This window comes from Dromaius novaehollandiae, chromosome 3 (assembly GCF_036370855.1).
Source record: "Dromaius novaehollandiae isolate bDroNov1 chromosome 3, bDroNov1.hap1, whole genome shotgun sequence".
Taxonomy (NCBI): Eukaryota; Metazoa; Chordata; class Aves; order Casuariiformes; family Dromaiidae; genus Dromaius; species Dromaius novaehollandiae.
In genome coordinates this window covers 29,918,370-29,942,658 of record NC_088100.1, presented here as the reverse complement: position 1 = coordinate 29,942,658, position 24,289 = coordinate 29,918,370, and the positions used below count along the sequence as shown (strand labels likewise).

Genomic DNA, 24,289 nt, shown 5'->3' with positions numbered 1-24,289 from the left:
ATTCAGGAATCACTGATGAATTGTTGGATTGGGACACCAGAAAAGATTTTTAATAGGAAGCAGCTTTGGTTCTGATGAATGGTTGTGTGTACCAAATGTAACTGATTAAACTTAGGTGTAGATTTACACCCCTCTGGATCTTCATAAAAATGCAGGTAGAAAATAGAGATAGGTAGTGATGCAGCCCTTAAACATATATGGTCTGTTCAAAGGGAAGTATATCTGAGAGAAAGGATTGGTTCAGTCCTTTATTTTTGGATAAAAGATTCACAAAGTCATTTTTAGTTTCAATAATGTATATTCTTTACACTTTATACAGAATTTTGTTTATACTTGATATAAACTTGTGTGATTACAATATTATATGGAATATATATTTTTTGTAGGCAAGAAGTTGAAGAAGAAGATTGTAATTGTATACAATTGTACTTATCTGCATGCATACATACTGAAGAAGGAAGAGTGGTTCACTACTATTTAGAAATTAGATTTAATTTCAATTTTGCCCTATATTATTTTTAAATAACAAAGTATTTAGGCAATAATATAAGTACTCCTGTTTGGCTTTCTTGTAATTGAGATTTCTTTGCTTAAATGAGTTCTCAGGAATAGCACAAAGCACAACCAGGACTCAATTTTTTAACTTCCACCACACAGCTATAACAAGGGATGATTTCTGTCTCCTGGAGGAAGAACACAGGGGCTTCTTGTTAGGGAAGAAGGCTGAACACAGTTGCCCGATGGGATGAGGCTGCCACAGCTCCATGTCCCCAGGTTCAACCAGTAGCAAGGCTGAGAATATTCCCAGTAGGCATCCACAACAACACACCTGTACAACGTATAAATATATGCATATATATATGGCCATCCACACAGATCAGTATGGAAAGACACACTCAGCACTCACACAAACACAAACAGCACCAACGGCCTCATCCTGTTCCCCTCTCTGGCTGATCAGGAGGAAGGTCTGTTAGTGGGACATACATATACATATGTACAATGTGGATCCCTCCAGCAGCTGGGCTCAGACACTCAGTCCACCCTGGAGCTGGCCCCTTGATCCCTGTTTTCACCAGCTGCTGCCACCTGGACATATGAGCCCCTGAGGCCCACAGCCCCCTTCCAGCTGCAGATACAGACCCCCTCACTCTCAGACACACACACACGCCCACGCACACATGCACACACGCAAAGGGGTCTCCCGAGCGACCCCCAGACCCCACAGTCTCCCAGGCAGTTGGCCGTGACTCCCCTGGCCTATCTGGTAGCCAGCTGCCTCTGTGCTCTCACCTGCAGAGACCCACGCTCACACCTGGCTCCCAGGTCACTTCACCTCCTCGCCAGCTGGGCTGGCTGGATGTTCACTAGGGTTCGAACCTTCACTCGCTCCAGCTGTGGCACCACAGACACACGGGCCCCCCGCCTGCAGGCCCCCTCCAGTTGCTGGCACTCAGACGCTCGCTCACTCACTCCATTGCAGCACACAGACACCCAGCCCCTACAACCTGCTGTCTCCCTTCAGTTGCTGGTGCTCAGACCTTCACCTACTCATGTGCACAGAGACAGTCCCTCACCCAGGAAAAGAGTCGAAAGGAGAGGAGAGACTGCACTGATCAGGTGCAGGGCATGGCCAGAGAAGCGTATAGACCAGTCACCTGTTTACACACGACCAGCCCCTTTTTATCCTTGCATCCTTCTATTTTCCCACGTTTGTTCCTCCCCAAATCACTTAGGTCCCTCCCTTTCTCTGACTTGGGTCCCTTAGATGCTCTTCCTCTGCATCCTACCATGTGTCACATACCCTGCGGCAGTGACCCCCCTCTCATCCAAAAGATGTTCAGAAGAGCCACCCCCATTGACTCACCTTGCCAGGTTTCACACTTTGGACCACAGGGCCAATGCTCTCCTGGGACAGTCCTGGGAGGAGCTGGACAGGGGGTCCCTTCTCTGAGGAGGTAATTTGGGTTCCCACCTGCCACTGTGCCTCTGCGCTCCTTTGTGTTTGTGGAGACGAGCCCTGGACGTGCTGAGCGCTCTCCTGTGATGGGCCTGGGAGCAGCTGGGGCAGGGTTTATACAGGTTCCCCCACTTTCCATTGCTCTGTTCCCCTTTGTGCTTGTGGAGATGAGCTTTTTATCACATAACCTAACAGTTCTTACTTTCAAAGTCAATATTTACGGAATTTGAAGACTCATCATAAACTGATCTTGCTTTCCAATTACCTCTTTTTCTCTTCTGCATCTCGCTGCTCTCCCTTCCTGCTGTCTGCAGCAGTCTCTGTCCCTGATTCTGTAACCCCTCTGATGCTTCCCTTATCACTGTTACTCTGCGTATCTCCTCTAGACTCCCTCCTAAGGCCCTGAACCCCCTTTTCCTTTTCCAGAGCTCTGCTTCTTTCTCAATTACTACCCGTTTTCTCTGGGTCACTTCGGATATTTACTTTCTCCTGAATTACTTCCATCCTTCCTCTGTCCAGCTTCTTTTCCTTCCTACCTGCCTCACAACATACTTTCCACTGCATTCTGACAATTTAATTTCTACTGTCCTGGCACTATTTACTCCGGTTTCCTACATCCCCCAAGTAGGAGGTATTTGTGTTGTATCTTAATGTTATTTATAAGTTTTACACTGGGAAGGTTAAAGTCATGTCTTCTAGAATGGCCTTACAAGATTTGGTAACTTCAAGCAATAAAATACTTAATAATACAATTCTATGTTTACTTACCTCTCTACTGCTGACATCCACCAAAAAAGAATTGTAAGAGCATGTACAAATTGTACTATATGCATGGAGGTTATTTTTTTCTCCCTCACAAGGGAAAATACTTTCATTTCTGTCTTAGGAGACGTCTGTGGAGAGGGAATGAGCAACTGCATGTTTTCATTATCTTTTTGGTAGATTTCAGGTTGGGGACTTTATTTGGAAATTACTAATGTACTCATATTTCCTTAAATCTAATATTTTTTTAAAAAAAGTTTAATATTTTTAAATAAACAAGTTGAAGTTTAGTGGCAAAATTAGGAGATTTTTTTGTTTTGATATTTTGTTTTCATCCTTTCAGGATTCCTGTACCTACGCATCTGTCAACAGCTTTCCCTATGGTTGCTGCAGATACGTCTGAATTGCCTGAGCCTGTTGTGCCCTCTCTGATTTCTCCTGAGTTGCCACCTGTATGCCAGGAGGGTTTGTGCCATAATGGAGGGACTTGTCATCCTACCTACCTGCCTACAGGGGCCACCTCATTTCAGTGTGACTGCCCATTACACTTCACTGGTCGGTTCTGCGAGAAAGGTAGCTGTGCTTCATTCCTTTTATACTCTGTGAAATGTAAGTCTTCTGCTTCTTTGGAGCAGGAAAAGGGGAAGAGGTAATGATAATCATGCCTCTCTTCTTCCCATCTCAGTTATTCTTGGGAACTCAGGAGTGGATTCATTGAGGTATTTAGAATAATACTTATTTGGAGCATAAGATGGGTAATATCAGAATCAGGCACATTAGTGAGAGTCTCAGGCTTGACTTAATGAAAAATACTGTGGAATATCACAATGTTAATGCATGTTATGCAATGTAATATTTCTGGAAAAGAAGGAAAAGGTAACATGAAATTAAGGATAATATTTCCTCAAAAGATATGTTTTCCATTTCTACAGACAGGTTTTTTTGCCAATGCTGCTGATCTTTTGATGAAAAGGTTTTTTTACTCTGCAGTTCATTTATATTTTTATTCTATTACTGCTGCTTACAATGCACAGATTAGTCAAATGAACATAATTAAATTAGAATTTAAGTAAAAATGAAACCTTTGAATAATCTTGGCTTCCTTGTAAAAAGAATCAAGGCTATTAGACAAACTGATCAACAACTGATAGCTTTTCTGTTTTGTAATCCTGCTTACTTTGCATTACTGCTTTTCAGAAAGTTCTTTTTCATGATAGATTTTATAGCTGATTTCAAAAACTGTTTAACTTTTAAGTTACAATGGCTTATAAATGGCAGTGGAAAATTCTCATTAGTCTTAAAGGGCATCACTGGTGTACAGAAGAAAAAAATCGTCCAGATTATCATTATATAACTGTAATAGTCTCCTAATGAATTTCCCAAGGTATGAAATACAGGCAACTAGAGATAAAAATGCCCTTGCCATATTGTCAGTGTACCTGAGCTAATATCACCTTATATTACTGACTGAAAGCAGGTCATTACATTCACTATGTGCAAAAACAATCAATGACTGTTAAGCTCTAAAAATGCTTGCAGTGTGTGTTATCGTAGATATCAGAGGAAATTTTACCTCTTAACCTTTCCCAAGTTTATGATAAAGTAATTCATATGCATATATTTTCAAATTATCAGTGTTAAAATTGAATTCTGGGAATATCTTTTATACATTTAGTATCTGGGCATACTCTTTGCACTTACTTTCAATACATTGCAGCTGTGCAAACTGCACCATAAAATAATGGACCAAAAAAAAAAAGTGTGTTTCCTCCAAAGATAACAGATTTAGTGGCAGTTCAGAATCATTTTGAAGTGTTTTGCTTGTTTACGTACATTTGAAGTGCTAGAATTCCCCTCTGTGTTCCAAAGAATGCAGTTGGCATCCTATGTGCCAGCATCATCTGCTGTATTTTGGATGGGAACAGGGTTTGTTTTTTCTTCTGGGAGTAAGCAATGTTAAATTTAAAGAGGTGTTTGATAGACAGTAATAGGGCCATATCAGTGTACATGTGGGACAACCACTCCATTTGGCTAATAGATTTTCTGGATTCCACTAGTATGGGTCTAGCTGCTGCTTTATTCTGATTTAGTCTTACCTCCCAAGTGATCTGTCTGTCTCTGGAAGTTTTCAACTCTTTGGTATTTTTAATGAAAACTCACATAATCTATGTCTGCATCATATTATTTGGGCAGAGTACTTACCTCATTGTGCTACAGACCTCGGCGGAAGTAGCTTCTGGACCACTGAGTGAAACAGTTGTTTTTAAGTTGTTTGTTCAAAAATATATCCTAAATCATTTTCACCTTTGAAACTTAATCAGTACAGGCCTGTTGAGTTCATACAATGGGATGAATTGATTCTCTTCTGATTACATTTTCAAGGGAATTTCACATACTTATCTTACTAGATAAATGAAGTCCTCCCCCTCTCTCTCTTTCTGTCACTGATTAAAAAATCAAGTGTGAAAACATGACTGAATTATGACTTAGTAAGCAAAGTAAAAGCAGAGGACTATTACAGTATGTCACAGTTGCAACCGCCTCTCTGATGATTAGGTCTGAACCATCCTATTTGTATGCACTGGTAACTGTCCCATTCAGTAAAATCGGACTATGAGCTTTAGAAAAAGCTAAACAGGTAGCTCCTTTTGAGAATATAAACCTACTTGTATAACCTTTTCGTCCTTTGAATAGTTGAGGTGTCTAGTTTTCATGAGCTATGTCTTTTCTTTTTTTCTAAATTTAGAAGAGATATCATTTGCGTTGCTGAAGCTTGCAGACATACTTGACGATGAGATTTAACAGTGATCCATTTTCTGCATAGACTCTGTATGAATAGTTCTGGCCCTGGAAGAAGAACATCTCTCTTTTTTCCCTTTGGTATGGAGAAGATGAATTAAGGAGTTCCTTTCTTTACAGGGTTCTGCTTTTACACCAAGCAACCCCATCTTCAATACACTGAATAGCTTACTGCTTAATGCGCAGAACTCCTGCTCAGCCAGGACTGCTGTATGCAACAAGTTTATTGGCAGCTCACTGGGGCAACTACAACCCAGAATATGTGCAATCTCATTGTATGTTTCTATAAATCAGGTTCAGATTTGATTTACGCTGTATGTAGTGACTGAAGAGTAATTGAAACATAATGTGATATTATTTAGTCCTAAGGTTTCTACAAGATTGATAACTTAGTGTAATGAGACCAGAAACTGTCCACCTGAACTATAATTATAATGCTCTGACAATCAGGGTCCAGTTCTTCAAGAAGTATGGGAACCATTTTATCAAGAATAGAATCGTTTTATAATTGTTTACTATAGACCCTGCAAGAGAGAAAGTAAATGATCATGTATAGAATCCAGAAACTTTGTTCCAATCAAGGAAATTGTCTCTTAACTCCTCAGAGAGAGCTTCTTGTGAACTAGCTGTTCTTATCATGCTATAATATATTCACATAGATTTCAGTAATACATACTTATTATTCATCCTAGTGATCTGCCTGACATGTACCACTAACTACATTTCATTTTTCTTGCTAACAAGCAAGAAAATATATCATATGCTCAAATGCCATATTAACAGTCAACATGGCATACTATGGCATCTTATGTACAAGAATATTTGTAGGTGTTTTGGCTTCATTAGAATGCGTGCATTTGGGTTTTGGGTTTTTTTTTTTTTTTTTTTTTTTTTTTTTTGTATGTAGTTTAAGATATGTTACTTGATTTCCTAGTAACGACTATATATTCCTGATAGCATATGAGACCATGTTCTGGAATGAAAGCAAGTGAATGCCATTGCCTCAAGTTATGTGGTTTAACTTGATAGCATTATATTATATGCAGTATTGCACTTTGCTATTATATTGCTCCTTAACTAATGAACTACAGCAGCTTGTTCTAGCCCTGGAGAAAAATGTTCAAGTCAGAAGTGTCACTATGGTTATATTAGGGCCAAATGAAATAGGTATAACAGATGCTCTTAATAGGAATGTGCATAAGTAATAGTACATAGTGCCCATGTGTATTTACTCCAAACAATTGGATGATTCTGAAATCTGAAATGTGCTTAAAAGGCAATTTTAAAAAGTGTAAATCTATCTCTACTTTTCTAAGGAAATAGAAAATTAGGGATATAAATCAATGTCTCTGCAATAAAGTTAAATTGGAGATATCATCACTGGGTTTATGCCGAAGTATACAAATGGAGGATCTAGTCTATATATGTGCAATCATCTGAGGCCTCAATTCCCTTTGAAACACTGCTTTCAGTGTTTTCAGTTTTTTATTATTACCTAACAAAGTTGTCTGGAAATGAGTAGCTTCTACAGGCTTTGTTTTAAATAAAGCATAGAAAATTTGCTGCCAGTGTAAATCTAGTGTTTATTGCTCAGCAGTGAGTGCTAGGTCTTCCAACAGAAAGGAAGAGTCTGTATAGATAGGTAGTACAGTAAGGATAACTCTGAAAGTCATGATTAAACAGTGTATTCTCAGCTACACTTTATTATTTTATTGTTATTTATTATATTATTATTGCCCTTTTGGGTAAATAAGCTTTGATTTTAATATGAAATGTATTAATTTGTTCCTCCATGAAACAATTCTTTATTAGCTAAGCTGCCTTATCAGCTTCATCATGATATCCCTCCCTACACGAGTGGAAAAAGAGCCTGATGTTTCTGGTTTAGCATGAAGGCAGATGGTTGTCTATTACTGTAAAGTTCATAGCGATAGGTTTAGAATATCACTGTCTTGCACATGCAAAAAAAGTATGTCTGTGACTATTAATTATGGGATTAACATTTTTAAAGTCTCTAGAATTTTTAGTATTCTGTGAAAGTTTTATAAACTGTTCCATAAAAGACTATTAAAATGCCATATGTTAAAAACAGGAAATCATCTGTTTAATTTGATATGTTGCCTATGTATATTCTGTACATTACTTAAAGGTCAGCTCCTTCCCCAAAGCTGCAAAACCAGCAATAAAATGGGAGGCTGTTACAGGCATTTATCTTGTAACAGTCCTACCTGGAGATTTAGCTGCATTTGTTCCCTGAGATACAGTAGCTGAATTCCTGATTTACTGAGCAATACTCGATAACATCACTCTGAACATTAGAGGCTTCACTTACTATTGGCTTCTCTATGAATTAGTCCTGTGTCTTACATGCATTGTTGACTAACATCATTCAGCATGGACCCTATTTTGCCTTTATTTATTTGGTATGGGAAATAAATGTAGATGATCCAGATTCCATGAGGTACTGATTTCAATCGTATTTGGAAGTATATAAACTCATGTCTCTAGTAGGTCATAAATCTATTGATCTCCTTATTAATGTTTGTAATGTGCATATATGTTTTTAAACAAGTCTGTAACCATATTTACAACATCAAAAAGAAGGATGAGAAAGTGGGAATCATATACAGAGGTATGGGTGGGGAAGGGCAGTCACACATTATTCCTTTCATCTCCACACATCTCAATTTGAGGTACCTAGAAAAGAAAACAGCATATTGTTACCCCATATTCCCTTTTTTCTTCCAGAATGCCAGTCTTTCTCCTGTCTTGTCCTCCCTCAAAGGTTTCCTAACCTTGGTAGAACTCTTGTGAGCAGAAAAAGATATGTTATTTAGAGACATGTATAAACTTTAGTAATAATTTGATATCATAAACCAGAGCCAATGTCTGAACTCATGAGGTACCTATCACATTTCTACAAAATGTGTTTATTTGTGTATGTAAAGATTTCAAAAGCTCTCTGGCTTTTGGCCTAGATTTAGCAAAAGTAATAAGATCAAATGATAGCATGAGTTTTTCCTTCAGGTTTACAATGTTTTTTAGAGGATGACTTCAAAAATTAAGAAGAAACTATCACAGTTAAGAATAAACTAGGATTTAGCTAGAAGTTAAATAACTTTCTATATTGGCTGTTGATACTGTACTTGCCCCATTACTAATTTTAAGGTTGTGTGTAGGAAACAGCTAACCATTCCCATACAGTTTATTTGATACAGTAAAATTCATCAGAAGTACTATTTTTGTGGGTAGTGCAAAAAGGAGTTATCTAAATAGTTTTGACATTCTTCACTGCACTTTCACTCATGGATGTAATCTTGCATTTTGATACAGAACTAGACAAACATTGTGAAGTGTAACCTTTTAACACTCTTTAGTATCTTACTGCTCTGTGGCAGTAAGTAATGACATGAGAGTACAGTGAGATAGCAGAGGAAAAAAAGGTTTTGTCACCTCCTTGATTTGGACGTGTAGTAAGAGATTCTTATCAGAATTCAAAGTGCAGTTGAACAGCAGTACTTGATATATAAGTTAAAATTTGGTATGTCTATATTGTAACTTTTCTGTTTAAATGTAATGGGTCAAAATCCACTCTCAGCTATGCAGATACCACTTCCGCTGACGTATGTTAAAGATACAGGTATAACTGAACAGTGATGGACTCTTTCTGATAACCTGGCGCAGACAAGTTTAATTACATGATTGAGGGATCAGAGAATTCTCATCACTAGATTAATTCCCAGATGTTCACATGGGAACATATGAAATGAAGCTTAACAGTGGGCTGTATTAGCCTCTAATGTTTTGCCTTTTGACTGTCTTCCTCCTTGCCCAGCTGTCAGTCTCTTGCCACCAGGTTTATAGAATTCTTCTGTGCATAAAAACCCACTGGCTTCAGCCCTACCTTGGTCATCTGTTTCTTCTTAGACACGAGGATTCAAAGAGCGATGGAAATCAGCAGAACAGTTTGCTTTAAAGAGTGAAGTAGCAAATAGGATGTGGCCAGTGCTAGAGGAAATAAATATACTATTCAGTTGATTCCATCCCCCAAATTCTGAAATGGCAGAGGAAAACAGTAGAAATAATATGAAGCTATATAACGATAAAGGAGAAAAAATCGAAGATAGTTTATCATCTCTCAAGATCATAACCATAAATGTGTTTCATTTTATTTCTAAACATCAGGACAGTTGGTACATGTTTATTATAAAAAATATACATACAGCTCAGCCAAATTGCAGAGTATCTTTAACACAGGTCTTTGTTTTATACAACGATTCCTGAGGAAACCAGATTATTTAACCTATTTTCCTTTTTGCAGTATTTGATATGAAGGAAATACTGTGTTTAAAATAAAGGAAAATATTTGACTATTCTGCAGTCAAAATTAGTCATCCCTTCTGCCAGTATTTAAGTATTTTGCTCTTCCAGTACCCATTTTTCTTTCTGAAAAGAGACCTTTCTGAATTCAGCTTCATATGTTGTATTATTCTGGGGACTTGTGTCAATAAAGTTTTTCTAGCTGCAGATTTTTTTAATTGGACCTGATAATATTTTAATTTTTGATTGTAAGTTTAACTTTTAAATATTTATATCATTTAGAAAATTTAGCAGCATGTATCACACTATAAAATGTCATGTAAAGGCTTCTAGAAACCAGTTTATTCATGAATGAATATGGAGATGATCAGAGAAGTCAGAAAGCGGTGTGTCTGGCATGTAACGGCTGGTATGTGAACTAATCATCACTTATCCTCACTGAGGCTCAGACTGCAGCTTGCTGGCACATGCCATCTTGTATTTGTGTTATGTGTAAGCACTTTTTAAAGCAAATGAATCTGGTTCCTGAAAAGAGGTAGCCCTTGGTTCTGGGGGGCAAACTATAGGCTTAGTACCGCATTGATTTTTCAAACTAGTGCACTGACAGATTATTTTCTATATTTGTGATCCTGCATATTTGCTTGGAGTTTCTGGTTCCAATATGTGTTTTATACTTGCAGAACCGTCTGGTTTTATGGGTCTTTCAAATATTTCCACCTACTTCTTCTCAGAAATAGTTCTGCTGCTAGAGCCTTGTGTAGCTGACTTGGGGAGCTATCATGGTGTTTGCCCATTATAAAAGCAGCTTTCATGTATAATAAAGATACATGAAAGAAACATACTTTTTTACTATTTTTAGAAACTCTCATCAATCTCCTGTTGCAGTTCTGGGTAGAAGTACTACCAAAGTGGAATGATTTCCTTCCCTATTGACACAAGATAGAAGGAATGTAGCATGCTCCGGATCCAGTCCTGGAATATGCGAAGGGGGCCTCCTCGGTGCTCCCCAGAAGACAGAGGAAGAAAGCAGATGTCTCTCTTTGACTGTAGCTTCAGTGGACTGCGAGACTGCGAGAAATTCTCTTTGTAATGAATTTTAAAATATGCATGTTTCAGGTGATTTTGTTAGCTGTTGTGACCATAGGAAGGGAATTGAGGAAAGGAAGCAAAATAGGCAATGGACATCTATAGTACTGTCCACTACAGCATATGTGACCTCACATCATGTGATTCGGACTCTGTTCACCCCTTTGAAAAGTAACGAGGTGTGACATACCTTCACTTGATCTCCTGTCATCTGACCACGAGGGTTACTGATGATACTAGGCAGCCACACTATATTTATGTACATAGACGTGCACACAACTTAGTTTAAGGGGCTTTTTACGTGGTAGTAAAACAAACATTTAATTGATTTGCTTATGTGAGACTGCAAGTTTTGTGAGCAGAAACTTTTCAAAAGTCTTTCATTATTCTTAACAAGCAGACAAAAATAATAGTGCTATGGAACTTTGTGAATATTTCTTCATTACAGGCTTATGATCTGCTTAGTCATTTAACATCATATTTGAAAGGATTAAATCCTTGGGCATGTCCTCTTACTGCTCTTCAAACTTACAAGTCTTCCAGCTGATAATGTAGATGTGAGAAACCAGGATGAACAGGAATGATTTATGCAATTTGTACTGTAAGAAGTATTGCCATGAGTATATTACTAGTGTCTTTTAAATGAAGAATCAGTGTGTTCTGGTAGTGTGAGCAGAAACTACAAGCCATACTAAAAAGTATTTCTGATACAGATAAAAAGCAAAATTATGAAGGTTATGCTAATAATAATCATTTATATTTGGGGATTATAAATATGCCTGCAACAGAATGGAATCTGTAGATAAACTGTTACTTTGAAAATTATAGATTAGACTTCTTCTCTTTGATTTAGATTTCTTAGTAACTTTTTAGCTTAGTAATTAAGTCTGTAACTTCTTTTTAAACAAACAAGTGAAAAAAACAGCCACCTTGTGTAAACATACCTGTTTTAGTAATATGTCCCTTTTCTCAGAGAAACTGATAAATCTCCCCATCCGTCTTGGTCTCTTTGATCATATTTAGTATAAAGTTTAGAGTCATTTAAATCAAATGCTGAACTGCAGTTGGGAAATCATGTCTCAGATACTTCATCCCTTGAGGGATCCATTTGAAGTTAGAGCCAGACAAATATGATCTTAATCAATGTTTGAAGATAGGGTTTCACATTTTGTCTAGTATATTTTGTATTACAATTATATATTATATAAGTCAGTGAAATTAGTCTTGGAGCTTCTAACTGCAAAAGTTGGTGTCTTTGAACATTTGTCACTTAATTTCTATATATTCAAGAGAGCCATTCTTTACTCTCCATTAAATATTCATTAATCAAAGTTAGCAGTGAACTTTAAGTGATAACTAACCAGAATGAAAATTTTAATGATATTGTTTAATCTCTTGTATAAGAAGATACCAAGTAAGAAACTGTTGGAAAGATGTTGGGAGTGGGAAGAGATAATGTTGCCCAAAAGAGTACTGATGTTTTCTAGCTCCTTTTCTCCTGGTTTGTATATTGGCCATATCTTGTGCTATGAAACTACTGTGCCTATAGCTGCAAGGAAGGACATTTTTATAACATCCATTAGAAAGTCCTTTTAAGGCAAGAGTGAGAGAGAAAATTTTTGCTTTCTTCACCCCAACCAACAGTTATTCCTCATAATTTTTTAAGATCAGCAGTACAGGCGCTATTACCACTATTACAGCAATACTGCTATTACAACAGCCAGGAGTGAGTCCTAGAGATCTGGGTATTAAAAAAAAGGGGGAGTGGAGGGAATATCAATACTGCAAATAATAATTTCAGTTTCGTTCCCCCAAACCCTCAGTGTACAGGTAACCAGACTCAGCTTCGTTTAGAGAGAGAGGTTTGTTTAACAAAAAACTGGAAATGGATATTGATGTTATTGAACGCATTCCTCTAAATGTGGATTGGCTTTGCTACCTTGGAAATGTGTAGATTGTCTTTGAATAACAGATGGCAGGACAAAAAATGTGGGGAAATAGGACTATTTTCATGATACAGGAACATACTAATTTATAGAAAAACAGACTGTGGAATACTTTTGGCTTGTGTCCTGTTGGAAGAACCATGCAATGCCAAGAACTTAGCCAAGGTTATGGACTAGCTACTGCATGATCCCAATTTTTGGAAAAATTTATAGTTAGTACGGAAAGACCAGAGAAGAAGAAAAAGAAGAATCTCTCTTATTTGCTGTGAGTTAATTTGCTGAAGTGTTTTTGAAATTGAAGGCAAATAGCATTTTGAGGGAAAAGCAGCTGGGTTCAGAGGGAAGTGGTGAAGCAATTTTGGACTAATCCTTCTTCTGCCCTCCTGAACTGTTTTGTAGAATTTTACCACTTCAAAAGGAAGTGTCAGTTTAACTGAGCTTTAGCATAATTTAATAGTACATTTTCATACAATTTAGAAATTATGTCTCCAATATAGTGGAGCCTGTAAGCTTTAAATGTATTCAATGTTTAGAGTATAAAAAAATCAGTGTGATTTATGTGTTTAGTGTTAAGGATGCAGATATTCTGCTAGATCAGATCCTGGACTGATATCTGTCCTGTTCCTAGTTTGTTCATTTATGTAGTATATCATCTAAAAGCATCCTACATCTCAAACACTTCTTGAGCACTTTGTGAAATTGTAAAGAAATATGGAAATTTTCTATGATTATTGATTAAGAGCAGATTCAAAGTTTGATTAAATGTCAGCTTGAGATACACCTTGGTTATGTCTAGAGGGAAGATAAATAAGAATAGAGCTTGTTGAGATAGGCAAAGAGTTTTTTAAAGCATCAACCAATTCTAATAACTAGTGCTCAATCTCTGTAAAGGTACTTAGCATTGCAACTGTCAGTCATCCCCAAATCATGACTTTCAGAAGAGCTCTTAGGTTTCTTCTGTTACTGAGTAGAGAGTAGATATATATTTCACAAGTCTGTTTATTTAAAATTAACATCACAGCTTGGGAAAGTATATTAGGGAGTCTGTTGGGCATTAGTTGCCTCAAAAATTTAGTGTGAAAAGTTTTAAATAATTATAGAAATATTTTATATAGCCAACAATTTGCTAGTATGTTCTCCACTCTGGATTCACCTCCATTCACCTCTACTGAGTATTTGAAGTTATTAAGTATTATTTTAAAATATTGTTTGAGGATTTCTTATTTTCTCATTTGCTTTTTATTAAAAATGAGATAGTTATAGCATGTTGTTATAATGGGTTACATAGACTTTCTAGATGTTATCTTCTTTTTCCTGGGAAAAGGAATGGATAAAAGCAGTAGAAACCTGTTCTCCAGCTGATGTAGATAAGGACCTTTTCAGCCTTTTGGTATCTGTGGAATTTTGGCATTTTTAGCATTAGGCATCTAAGTCACTCTTTCTTTTATGTGAATCCAAGTTTTCTTGTAACGGTAATTTTTAGGAGAATTGAAAGAATCTTGATAACAAACACCATTTTAGACAAGAACAGATAACTGAAAACGAAATAATTACAACTTTAGAATTTGTGGAGAACAAGCTTTCTTCCTTTCATTTTGTACCTGAAAATACTGGTATAAAAATTGTTTCTAAAGTGTGTAACTTATTCAGCTGTTAATCTCCCAGCTCTTTCAGTCATTTTTCATTTAAAGTAAGATAAGCATTGTTGCATAGATGACAAATAATTGCCTTTTCTTCCTTTGCTACTCTATTTATGGCATTTTCTGGAAACACCTTTTTTCAGTAACACCTGAATTGCTGCCATTTGCTCTGTTCATGCTAATTTGCTGATAATCAAGTAATCTGTGGAAATGTTACATGTCTCCCCGGGCAGTATGGCGATGCAACTGCTGTGTTATTTTTCTGAGCTTGACTCATTTGTGTTCTTCCACAGGCAATACCATGTAATAAAGCAGAAGAGGTATTAAATAATCTCTGAGTTTTATTACATAGCCTGTAAGAAAGTGACACAGAAGTCTGGTTTTGCTTTTACAGCACAGAATAAACAGTAGTTGGTTATATCTTTTACCAGTGAAGTCACCTGTGTTACTGAATTAGGGTAATTGTACCTTGTGCTGTCTTGACATTCTGATTTCAAGACTGCTGTGATCAGAAATGGAGGGGCTGTTGCATTCCTGGATGCAAAGGACTGCAACTGTTGGTCCGTTCCTAGATGATCCTCAGGAGCTGCAGTTTGATGACCATGTGAAGTTCACGTCGGGCTCCTCTAGGAACCTTCCTAAGGGACACTGCTCAGGGACAGGCGGACTGGCAGACCTCTCTGTGCCACCTCCCCAAATGAGGGGCTCGCTCTGGCAGTATCTGCCTACTTACGGGCTTTGGTTTCAGAGCAAATGGCGCAGTTGGAGAAATTTGTTGTGCTGACAGTCATTGTCTGGGGAGTTTCCTGTCCAAAGCATAAAAATCTGAATTAAGCATGAGACCACATATTATTTCTAATTAAGAACACCTGGTGTGCCTTTTTATATATTTTCATGGGACACTGGTGTTTGCATTTACATCAAATCTTAAACTATTGTTGTTTCAGAGGGAGGAAAATTACAGTATAAATGTAATGATGTTTCACACTGAAAATAATGAATCTACCTTTGAGGAAAGAAAGTCAGTTTGAGGCTTCTCTTAAATAATATATAAAGCTATTTTTCCTTCCCAGCATTGTAATTTTTTACATTATTATAGTAACATTTTGTGGTGATATAATATGCAGGTCATTATATAGCAAAAATATTCTAGCTACTCACAACCCAAGAAATTCCTGCTTAGAAAGATCAAATTTCTAGTAACATAATAATGTATATTCTACATGTGTGTAAATGAGTTCTGTGTGGAGTGGTAGCATGTGTAGCCCCCCTGTGTTTCAGTGCAATTGGTGAAAACATGAAATGCATCATCAAACACAGCAAAGAGTTGAGGCATTGCCCAAACAGAAATCCAGATTCTTATCATATTCTTACTCTCTGTTAGATTCATATTTAAGATAGGATATTGCATAAGTGAAAACAGCTTTACTAAGTGAACCGTATTGCCCTGTACCAAGAATTCTCTTTCTTAATGAATTGTTTAGCCCTATAACAGGAAAAATAAAAGTATTACAGTATAAATAAAAAATAAGAGATCCCTTGCACTTTGAATACAATGGAAAATACACAAATATGGGAAACAAGAGCAAGAAAATAAAGGCAAACAGGAAATTACCACACTAGGAAATGTCAAAGAAATAGAAAACAATTATCTTTCCACATTAGGAAAAGAGAATAATGCATCCACTTTCAATACATTTTTCAAAATAAAATCAAGGTTTAAACCAAAAATTGAAGGTTCTAAGTTTAAAAATTCCCCCTGCATGCTTATGTATCTTTTGAAATAATGGCAATAGCACTATAAATTGGCTATGATATGATATACGCACTACCAATTTCCAGATCACAGATTTAAGAGGCTTGCCAGTAGATTCTGCCTTCTTTAGCTGATCTGGTATTTTCATAGGCTACAAGTGATATGTAATGACATGCAAGCTGTACCAATCCTATACTCCTCAGTCAGACAAGGCACTCACTGGTAAGAAAGAGAGTCTTATTTTGTTTTTATCTTTGCTGAAAATCCAGCATCAGTAGAAACTGGGCATGAGGCTGTAAAAGGTAGACACAAAATAGGAGTCAGAGCAAATGCTCCTTGCGGCTTTTGCCATGCAATTTCCTCAAGCATATGGATTTAAGAGAAAGTGAATGGAGGATGGGAAGAAATAGAATGCTTATTTTTCCCTATTTACAGAAACCAGAGTTTCTGTGCTGTGTCCCACCATCTCACAAACAGGGGTTTACTTGTTGGGCTGTCTCTGCACAACAAGCAGCTCCTTATGCCTCTCCTCTTGACTACTGCACTTGCTTCACTAAAGAAGCAGCAGGAACTGCCACTGCCACCAGAATCTGATCTGAAGAGAAGGCACTACAGAAGGGGCTACATACCCCCATAAAGTCAGGACAGCCCTAATTTTAATGATTATACTGACTTTCAGGTAAAATGGAAAAAAATAGGCCTGGCTGGTTCTTCAACTCGCATTCTTAAACAGGCTGCTCACATGGGTCTTAGCCGTTAAGCAGGGACACAACTTGCACCCAAGTGTTTCAGCCAGTTTCGGCTCTAAAACTCACTGAGGAAACACTCTTAATGGAACATGCCACATTGGATTAGGTTAAAGCCTCCCAAAACGTTTGATAGGCAGGACCCAGAGGCACATCTTGGTCCATACCATGGGCAGAATACCAGCTTTTTGTGCATGTTAGGTGATGCCAATTATAAACTCTGCCAAAGATAAGCAGTCCTGCCTACTGCCAACTGTTTCATGGGGAGTAGTAAGAAGATCAAACTTTATGGGCCAGAGAGAGCTCTGCAGAGGGAGAAGCCATGATGAGGTAATTGCGGCTAGTGCAAAGAACTGAATAGACAGGAGAGGGGCAAGGAAGGGCAGAGAGAATAGGTAGCCTTGCTCCAGAGCACAGCACAAACAAAAAGATCTGTCTCTGCGCTGTAGCAACTGTGAGACTCCCCACCCCACCCCCATGCACCATCCCTCCAAATACTCTGGAAAACTCTGCTGTGGGGCTTCATTGCACAATGGATCTTTTCTTTTGAATTTCATTATCATTTACTATCTTCTGAATGCCAGGAGAGCTGGCATTCGGAACTAACCAAGCTTGACTGCTCAGATGATCTCAGTGTAACTTGGAAATGAACAGTGTTTTGAGAGTAAGGACTGGGAATAGATCCATATGATATTATCAAAGTTTATAAAGGAAAACTGACAATGTTAAAACAAATTGAGGACTAAAGATACTTCCCTTAGTTAAGAAAATTCATTTGAAAAATTGACTGATTCTTAGTGGCAATCATCTACAAGCCATAATAAGATGTAATTGGGTCAGCAGATTTTTAGGAAAGCTGCTAAAGTTCCAAGAGCTTGAAAATGTTAAAATTCTTGCTGAAGTTCCCGGTATCACAGAATTCCTGGCTAGATAATTGCAACCTTTAGAGGTGTTTGAATTCTAATGATTGCTTTCTGAAAATCCCAGGCACTGACTTTAGTTTCCAGTGGAAAACTATAGACTCATCTGACTTCCAAAAACATGTTTTCCAAGATGTGTTATTATTCTATCTGAGGGACTATCTGAGGGAGAAAACTAATATTTTACACTTGACATTTGCACAAGCTTTTTCAGCTCATGGTGTCATCATCTTGTTCCAGGGCAGAAGTAGTCTACTCAATAGGACTTTTTCATCCCAGTATACTTTCAGCAGAGACTACCAGTCCCTGCATTTGGCTGCATTTTCTGTTAGCTCTGTGAAAGCGTCATACCTTTTCTGCCCTTTCCAGAACAGAGATCCTCTTCATTCTTCTGTCTCTGTTAGTGGTACACTGAAATCTTGATGAGTTGTTACAGTTTCAGAAATAGTAGATTAATACTATACTATTTTATTGCTGAAATCTTTCTTATTTTCCACATAAACATGCCAGAAGTATGTAGGATTCTAACTTTATTCACTATGAAGAGTGATGAGGCTTACTCATGAAAATCAATAAGGCTTACCCATTGTGCATGACATTGGATTTCCATAATTTTTGGTAATATCTTTCTTTATCTGTGGCATGATTTTTTGCTCATAACATGAATATTTTCATTCTCTGCTTTAAAAGGTGTACTTCTGCAAAAAAGAGTTCTTTGTCATTAACATTTGATATATGAATCTGTAATAGAGGATATCATCAAACAGTGTCTGCCTACCTATATAAAAGAAATAGGAGAAAATTGCTGAAGGTCTATGGAAATACTGTGAAATGTCACTAGAAGTAGTGTCTTTATTGATAGTAGAAATGCTTCTTACTGCTCCTGACCAACATTGTTTTTTCTTTTTCTTTTTTAACATTAAGTTAAAGACCTTGCAATATTGATGTTATCTCTTAGTTTCTTTTCTGGATTTGTTTCCCTTATAATAATAAACTAGTTATATGCTACTGTGTATATGTATGTAAGACATAAAAAAGCGTATGTGCAAAGTGAAAGTGAGGTTCTTTACTGCTGATGTTTTTTAGTAAATGCCCAGGGGAAAAATATTTCTTTGTAAACTACTTGTTTGGTTTACCCATTGCTTTTATATGCTATCTGCACACACTTAGTGTGCTTTGTGATTATTTATAAATGATGGTGATAATAACTTTTAAATGGAGAATTTCCCAGTTTCCATCACTGAGCTATGAATTTTCTTCTTTTTTTTTAATAAAAAAAGCTTTACCTTTGTTGTTTCTATTCATCTTTTCTGTGCTATAATTCAAAGGCTATAATCTCTTCTTCTTGCAGAACACAGAAAACTTTGCAGGAGGTTGAAGTTATGGCTGCATAACTGCTGAATCAATTCTCAGAAAAATAATGATGAAAGCAAAATCTGTGGAAAGGTTAACTTTAAAGTATCTTCATAAAGTTCATAAATGTTAATATTGTATCTTCCCCCTCCCCAATGTTTTTGGACAACAGCATATGCAGAGTACAAAGAGTAAGTGTTCTATTTTGTACTGCACTCTCTAGTGTTGTGAGGTACTTATTTACTTCCTTTTCTAATCATAGGATGTCTGGTAATTCAGATCAGCTTCCTTCAAAAGCTAACATAATATCATAGAGGGCATGAGCCTCAACTGCATTAGCAGCCACTGTGACCCTAAGAATTAATAGAATGTGGTGAAGGTGAAACAGAAAGTTTCATGGAGCTTTGGGGTTGAAATTTTGTTAACATATTGGTCACCTAGAGGGACAATATTAGGAAATGACTTGAGAATTTGAATATAAAGCTAAGTAACCTCAATTCTATCAACCAGAGATTTCAGAAGGTATATCCAAATAGTTGTGTTACAATTTACTGTTAATTACCATGCTTTACTTGTCCTGTCTTTGAGCACAAAACCTGTGGTCTGTGCTTTGTGTTTTTCTGCTGGTTCCATAAACTCTTCTCAAGAAATCTGCAGCAACTTGCAGTTTATTTTCATTGCTTTGTGACCATTGGACCGTCACATATATGATATACCAGAGAAAAGAATTCACCACCCAGCTCAGCTTGGTGCTCTGCACGTCGCATCAGATCTACAACTGGAATAAAGGAAATGGGGAAAGGATTTAGGGAGGAAGAAGAGTAAATATAATGCTGAGAAGGCCTAAATCACTCCAGCAAGACAGCAGTAGAGTTACAGAAGACTCATAATTAAAAATGGTTTTCTTTGGCTATACATAGTGGATTATAAAGCTGAATTAAAGGTAGCAGAGAAAAAGAAAATAAAACCCTTACCAAGGTGGAACATGGAGAGACATTAGCATCCAGAGAGTTTAACGCTTGAAAGAGGTAAGTTTTGGAGAAAGATTATGTCACACAGCTTTGTAGAATCAGTTTTATGGAGCCCACTATCGAGTCATTTTATGGTAACAATAGAAGAGGCACTTGCACAATGTTCAGTTTAAAAGAAAAACTAACAAAGGCAAATACACTGAAAGAAAAGTAAAACAGACTGTCACAAATCAAAGAATGCCACTGTTTCTCAAGGAACACAGAACATGTCTGAGGAAGAAAAGAACAGTCAAAAGGAAGTGAAAAGAGCCCCCTTCCTACACACAGTAATTCAGGAGAGCAAAAGACTGTTCCTGGGAGTAGGCTAGGGAGAGTGCTGCAGGACACCCAAGTAGCCTCACACATACTCTGCTGGTGAAACTGGTTTTCCATTAAGTTACTGACATAGTCTTTTTTATTTTTTCCTCATAGTCTGACAAGTTCAGTGCATCATAGAGAAACTGTGACTGTTAAACAGCACAGGAGACTAGGTGTCAAGCTCCCCTCTATTCCTGACTTAGCCCCAGGCTAACTATATGATCTTGGACTTCTGTTCTCTTGCTGTACGTCTTGTTGCACATGCTTGTGTAGCCTCTGTAGGATCATTATGAAGTGATGCTGCTTGCCAGGTGATAATTCACTCTTGCACATTTTAGCCAGATGGTTTGTAAAGTTTCCATGGCTGCCTCAGGGAGGTCCTTATTTACTTCCTTTGCTAATCACGGGATTTCTGATAATTCAGATCAGCTGCTTTCAAAGCCAATATATATCATGAAGGGCATGAGACTCATTTGAATTAGCAGCCACTATAATGTCAAGTTTCATACATTAAATAATGAAATATGTCTGATAACAATCATGTCCCACAAAGGGAAGCTCCAAAACTTTTTGTCTGCCAAAGATCGGCAGATCTTTCAGAGAGAGGCTGTGTTTTCGTAGGTAGAACCAACTATCCTTAACTCAGTACAGTACAGCACAGACAAATTCATTCTGATGAGAGTGCATAGGGATACAAATCTAATATTGTGGATGTAGGTACTTCTTTCTTACCCCATCAGAAAATTTTCTTCCTCCAGGGAAAGTTTAACTTCTCTGGGATTTGAAAACTCAATATATTAATGTGCAAGCTGAAGTTTTAGATGATTGCCCTCTTTGGATCTTGAGGACTGGTTTGCACTGATCAACTCTAAGATATATATTTCTGTAGGTCAGTATTTAGAATGTATACCAAGTATCTATAATTCATTCTCGGCAATGAATCCTATCTGTTATTAACAAAAATGTCTATCAGTCTAGTGATTACATTAAGGGAATTTCCCTCAGTTTTAATGGGATCAGTTGCACATATAATTAAAAAAGTATATCTTTAGGCACCATTACTTAATTATTAGCTGATATGAGAGGAAACATCCTCTTATAACTTGGATGCTCATCATATATCAGCTTGTTGAGGCTCCATACAACAAAATATCCTGAAAAATTTTGCCTTAGCTTCAGATAAGCCTATATACATTTAGGCTTTGATTAGTTCTTAATGTGGATGTCAAGCAGGATTCAATCAGTTAGTCTCTAGAGTTCAAATTCTTTCAGCTTCCCTCTTCCACATCCAGCTATTCCATCTGGATCTCTTCTCACAAAATGAAGAAGTTTTATAAATGAACAGACAGCCTTTTTCATCACAGCATGGCTGCTGGCTGAATGCCCAATGTTGGATAATCATTTCCATACATTAATGTGCAATAGGGAAGACTTCACACAACAGGGCCACTTATCTTTATAAGACAGCCATAGGACCTGAAGTACAAGGGATATTTTTCTTGCTAATACTGGAGATATCCCAAGAGGTCTGTGATAGTGGTGAGACCTTGGCAGCCTTTATCGTAGAGAGTTTATTATAACAGAAATAGAGGAATTTGACATCAAACTTGGTCAAGGATTATTTGGCAGCTATGACATACACTTTTTGTGTCAAACAACCTTCTCCCAGCCTCCTTTAAAGTAAAACTGTGGTAGAGTTCAATTAAAATGTTGTTCCAATCCATTAAAGAACCAGTCACATCTGGGATCTTAGTTTACTATTCTCAGATTATAGAACTTTCTTTTAAATCAGTGGCAACATGATCCCTAATAGACATATCAGTAAAAGTTACCTGCACTTGGCAAGAGAGCAGACATCTGAGCTGTGGCAGCAGACTTGTCTTGTCCTCTGTATTTACAAGATATCTATACAAATTCCATCTGAAGTAGTTGAAAAGTGATAATGGAGCTGCATTTTAATGACCAATTTTAATGTATAAGTAGTATTTCCTAGTCTTTATTCTTTGTATTCTGTAAGAGCTGGTAACAGCTCTCACATATTCAATGTTTAGTGTGCTCCAGCCTTCTATCTTCAAAAAATGAAATCATTCAGATCTCTGCCAATACTTTCTGCAGATGTCTCAAAAACAACAAAAGGCAAAGCTGTCTTAACTCAGTCTGTTAAGATGATTTTCATTTGAATGACAACCTGCTATTAGGTAGGCTATCACTCAGAGATCACTTAGCCAGCGCTGATTGGTATTACTGAAATATGTGTGCAATCTGAATACAACAGCTGCAGGCGCCCATTTATAGTTTTATGAAAGCTTCTGTCATCAGAGAGGCCTTATCTCCTAAAGGTGTGCACCAGTTCACTGGTCTACCTTTTCTGGTGGTATCGCCCACATGTACATTCTATTTATGATAACTTGGAAGGAAAAATGAGAAGTAACTGAAGTTATTTGAGACACTAGATCTATGTGTACCTACCTTGCAATACGCATTCTGCCTCTGTTCCTTAGAGTCCTTTTACTTCTGGGATTCTGCATTTCGGGGAAAACTGCCAAACCATACTTTTTGTCCCTTACGCTCTTAGCGCAAAATGTAAGAATTCTCATGGTGCCTTTTGAAGGGAAAAAAAAATCTTTAACACAAAATACACATAATGCATTTGTATTATTAATAGAATATATGAGTAGGCAACATATTTTGAAGTACACCCAATATGAGATGATTAAATTCTCATTTTCTATTTCATACTTCAGAAATTGTGAGAAAGTTGTCTATATTTCATTGAAGTTAGGTGGGTATTTTAGCTGTAATTTATAGAATTTGATATTGACTTCTGTTTGTCAGTCTCTGATTAAATATTGTGCAACTTGTATTCATTACATAATGCAGTAATTTTTGCTACGTTTTATAGAAGGAGACTGTGCAGTACTATGTATACAAATTAAACACTTGATGAGGAATTTGCTCCATTAAATATACAAACTTAAGTTAAGGAAGACATGTAACTAAATTAGCACTCAGAAGTCCTTGGCATTCTGTGGTTTACTTAGAGAGAGCTTCAGAGAAATTTAATAGTGTGGAGTTAGTAAAGCCATGAAAACTTTTGCCCATGAGAACAAAAGTCTGTAACTAAAGTTTAATGAGAAAAGTATTAATAATTGTCCCTAAACTAGGGTGAAGTAGAACAGGAAACTTGCTGTGCTTTGGTGTTATTGATTATAGCCTCCTAGAATGCTTCATTATCAGGCAACTGTGCGTTGTTTATAAATGTATTAGAGTTCTGGAACAGATCACTCAGTGTTAAAATTGGCTGGTTAATCCCCAAAGGCAGACAGGGTAGAGCCTAGATGTGAGTGGTCCCTCACTAACATCCCTCTTGTACTTCTACCTCTTTCCAGATAATTTTGTTACAGACTATAAAGTATCCTATTGATTGAGCTCTGAAAGTTGTAAATGTGATTTATGAGCTATATTTGATTAAAAGTGTGGCTGCTCTGGAGGACACAGACATTTCTTCCCCCTTGGTGTAACACTATGTAAATCACTTAAATCCATTGCCTCAGAGAGTATGCCCTTATAAAAGACTAGTAAAAATGGAAAGTTGAATTGGAAAACTAGGTAGGAGAGCTTTATTTTAACTGGAGTGCTAGGGCAAAAAAGATGCATGGGTATATGAGAACTA

General features: G+C 37.1%; 1 protein-coding gene across 1 annotated transcript in view; it reads left to right on the top strand.

The window, feature by feature from the left end:
• Window positions 1-24,289, top strand: part of EYS (eyes shut homolog) — a 909,330-nt gene that overhangs the window by 692,485 nt on the left and 192,556 nt on the right. The window contains exon 36 of the mRNA XM_064508633.1: window positions 3,066-3,295. Within this exon, the coding sequence (XP_064364703.1) occupies window positions 3,066-3,295 (230 nt within the window). The remainder of the gene's footprint in view (window positions 1-3,065; window positions 3,296-24,289) is intronic.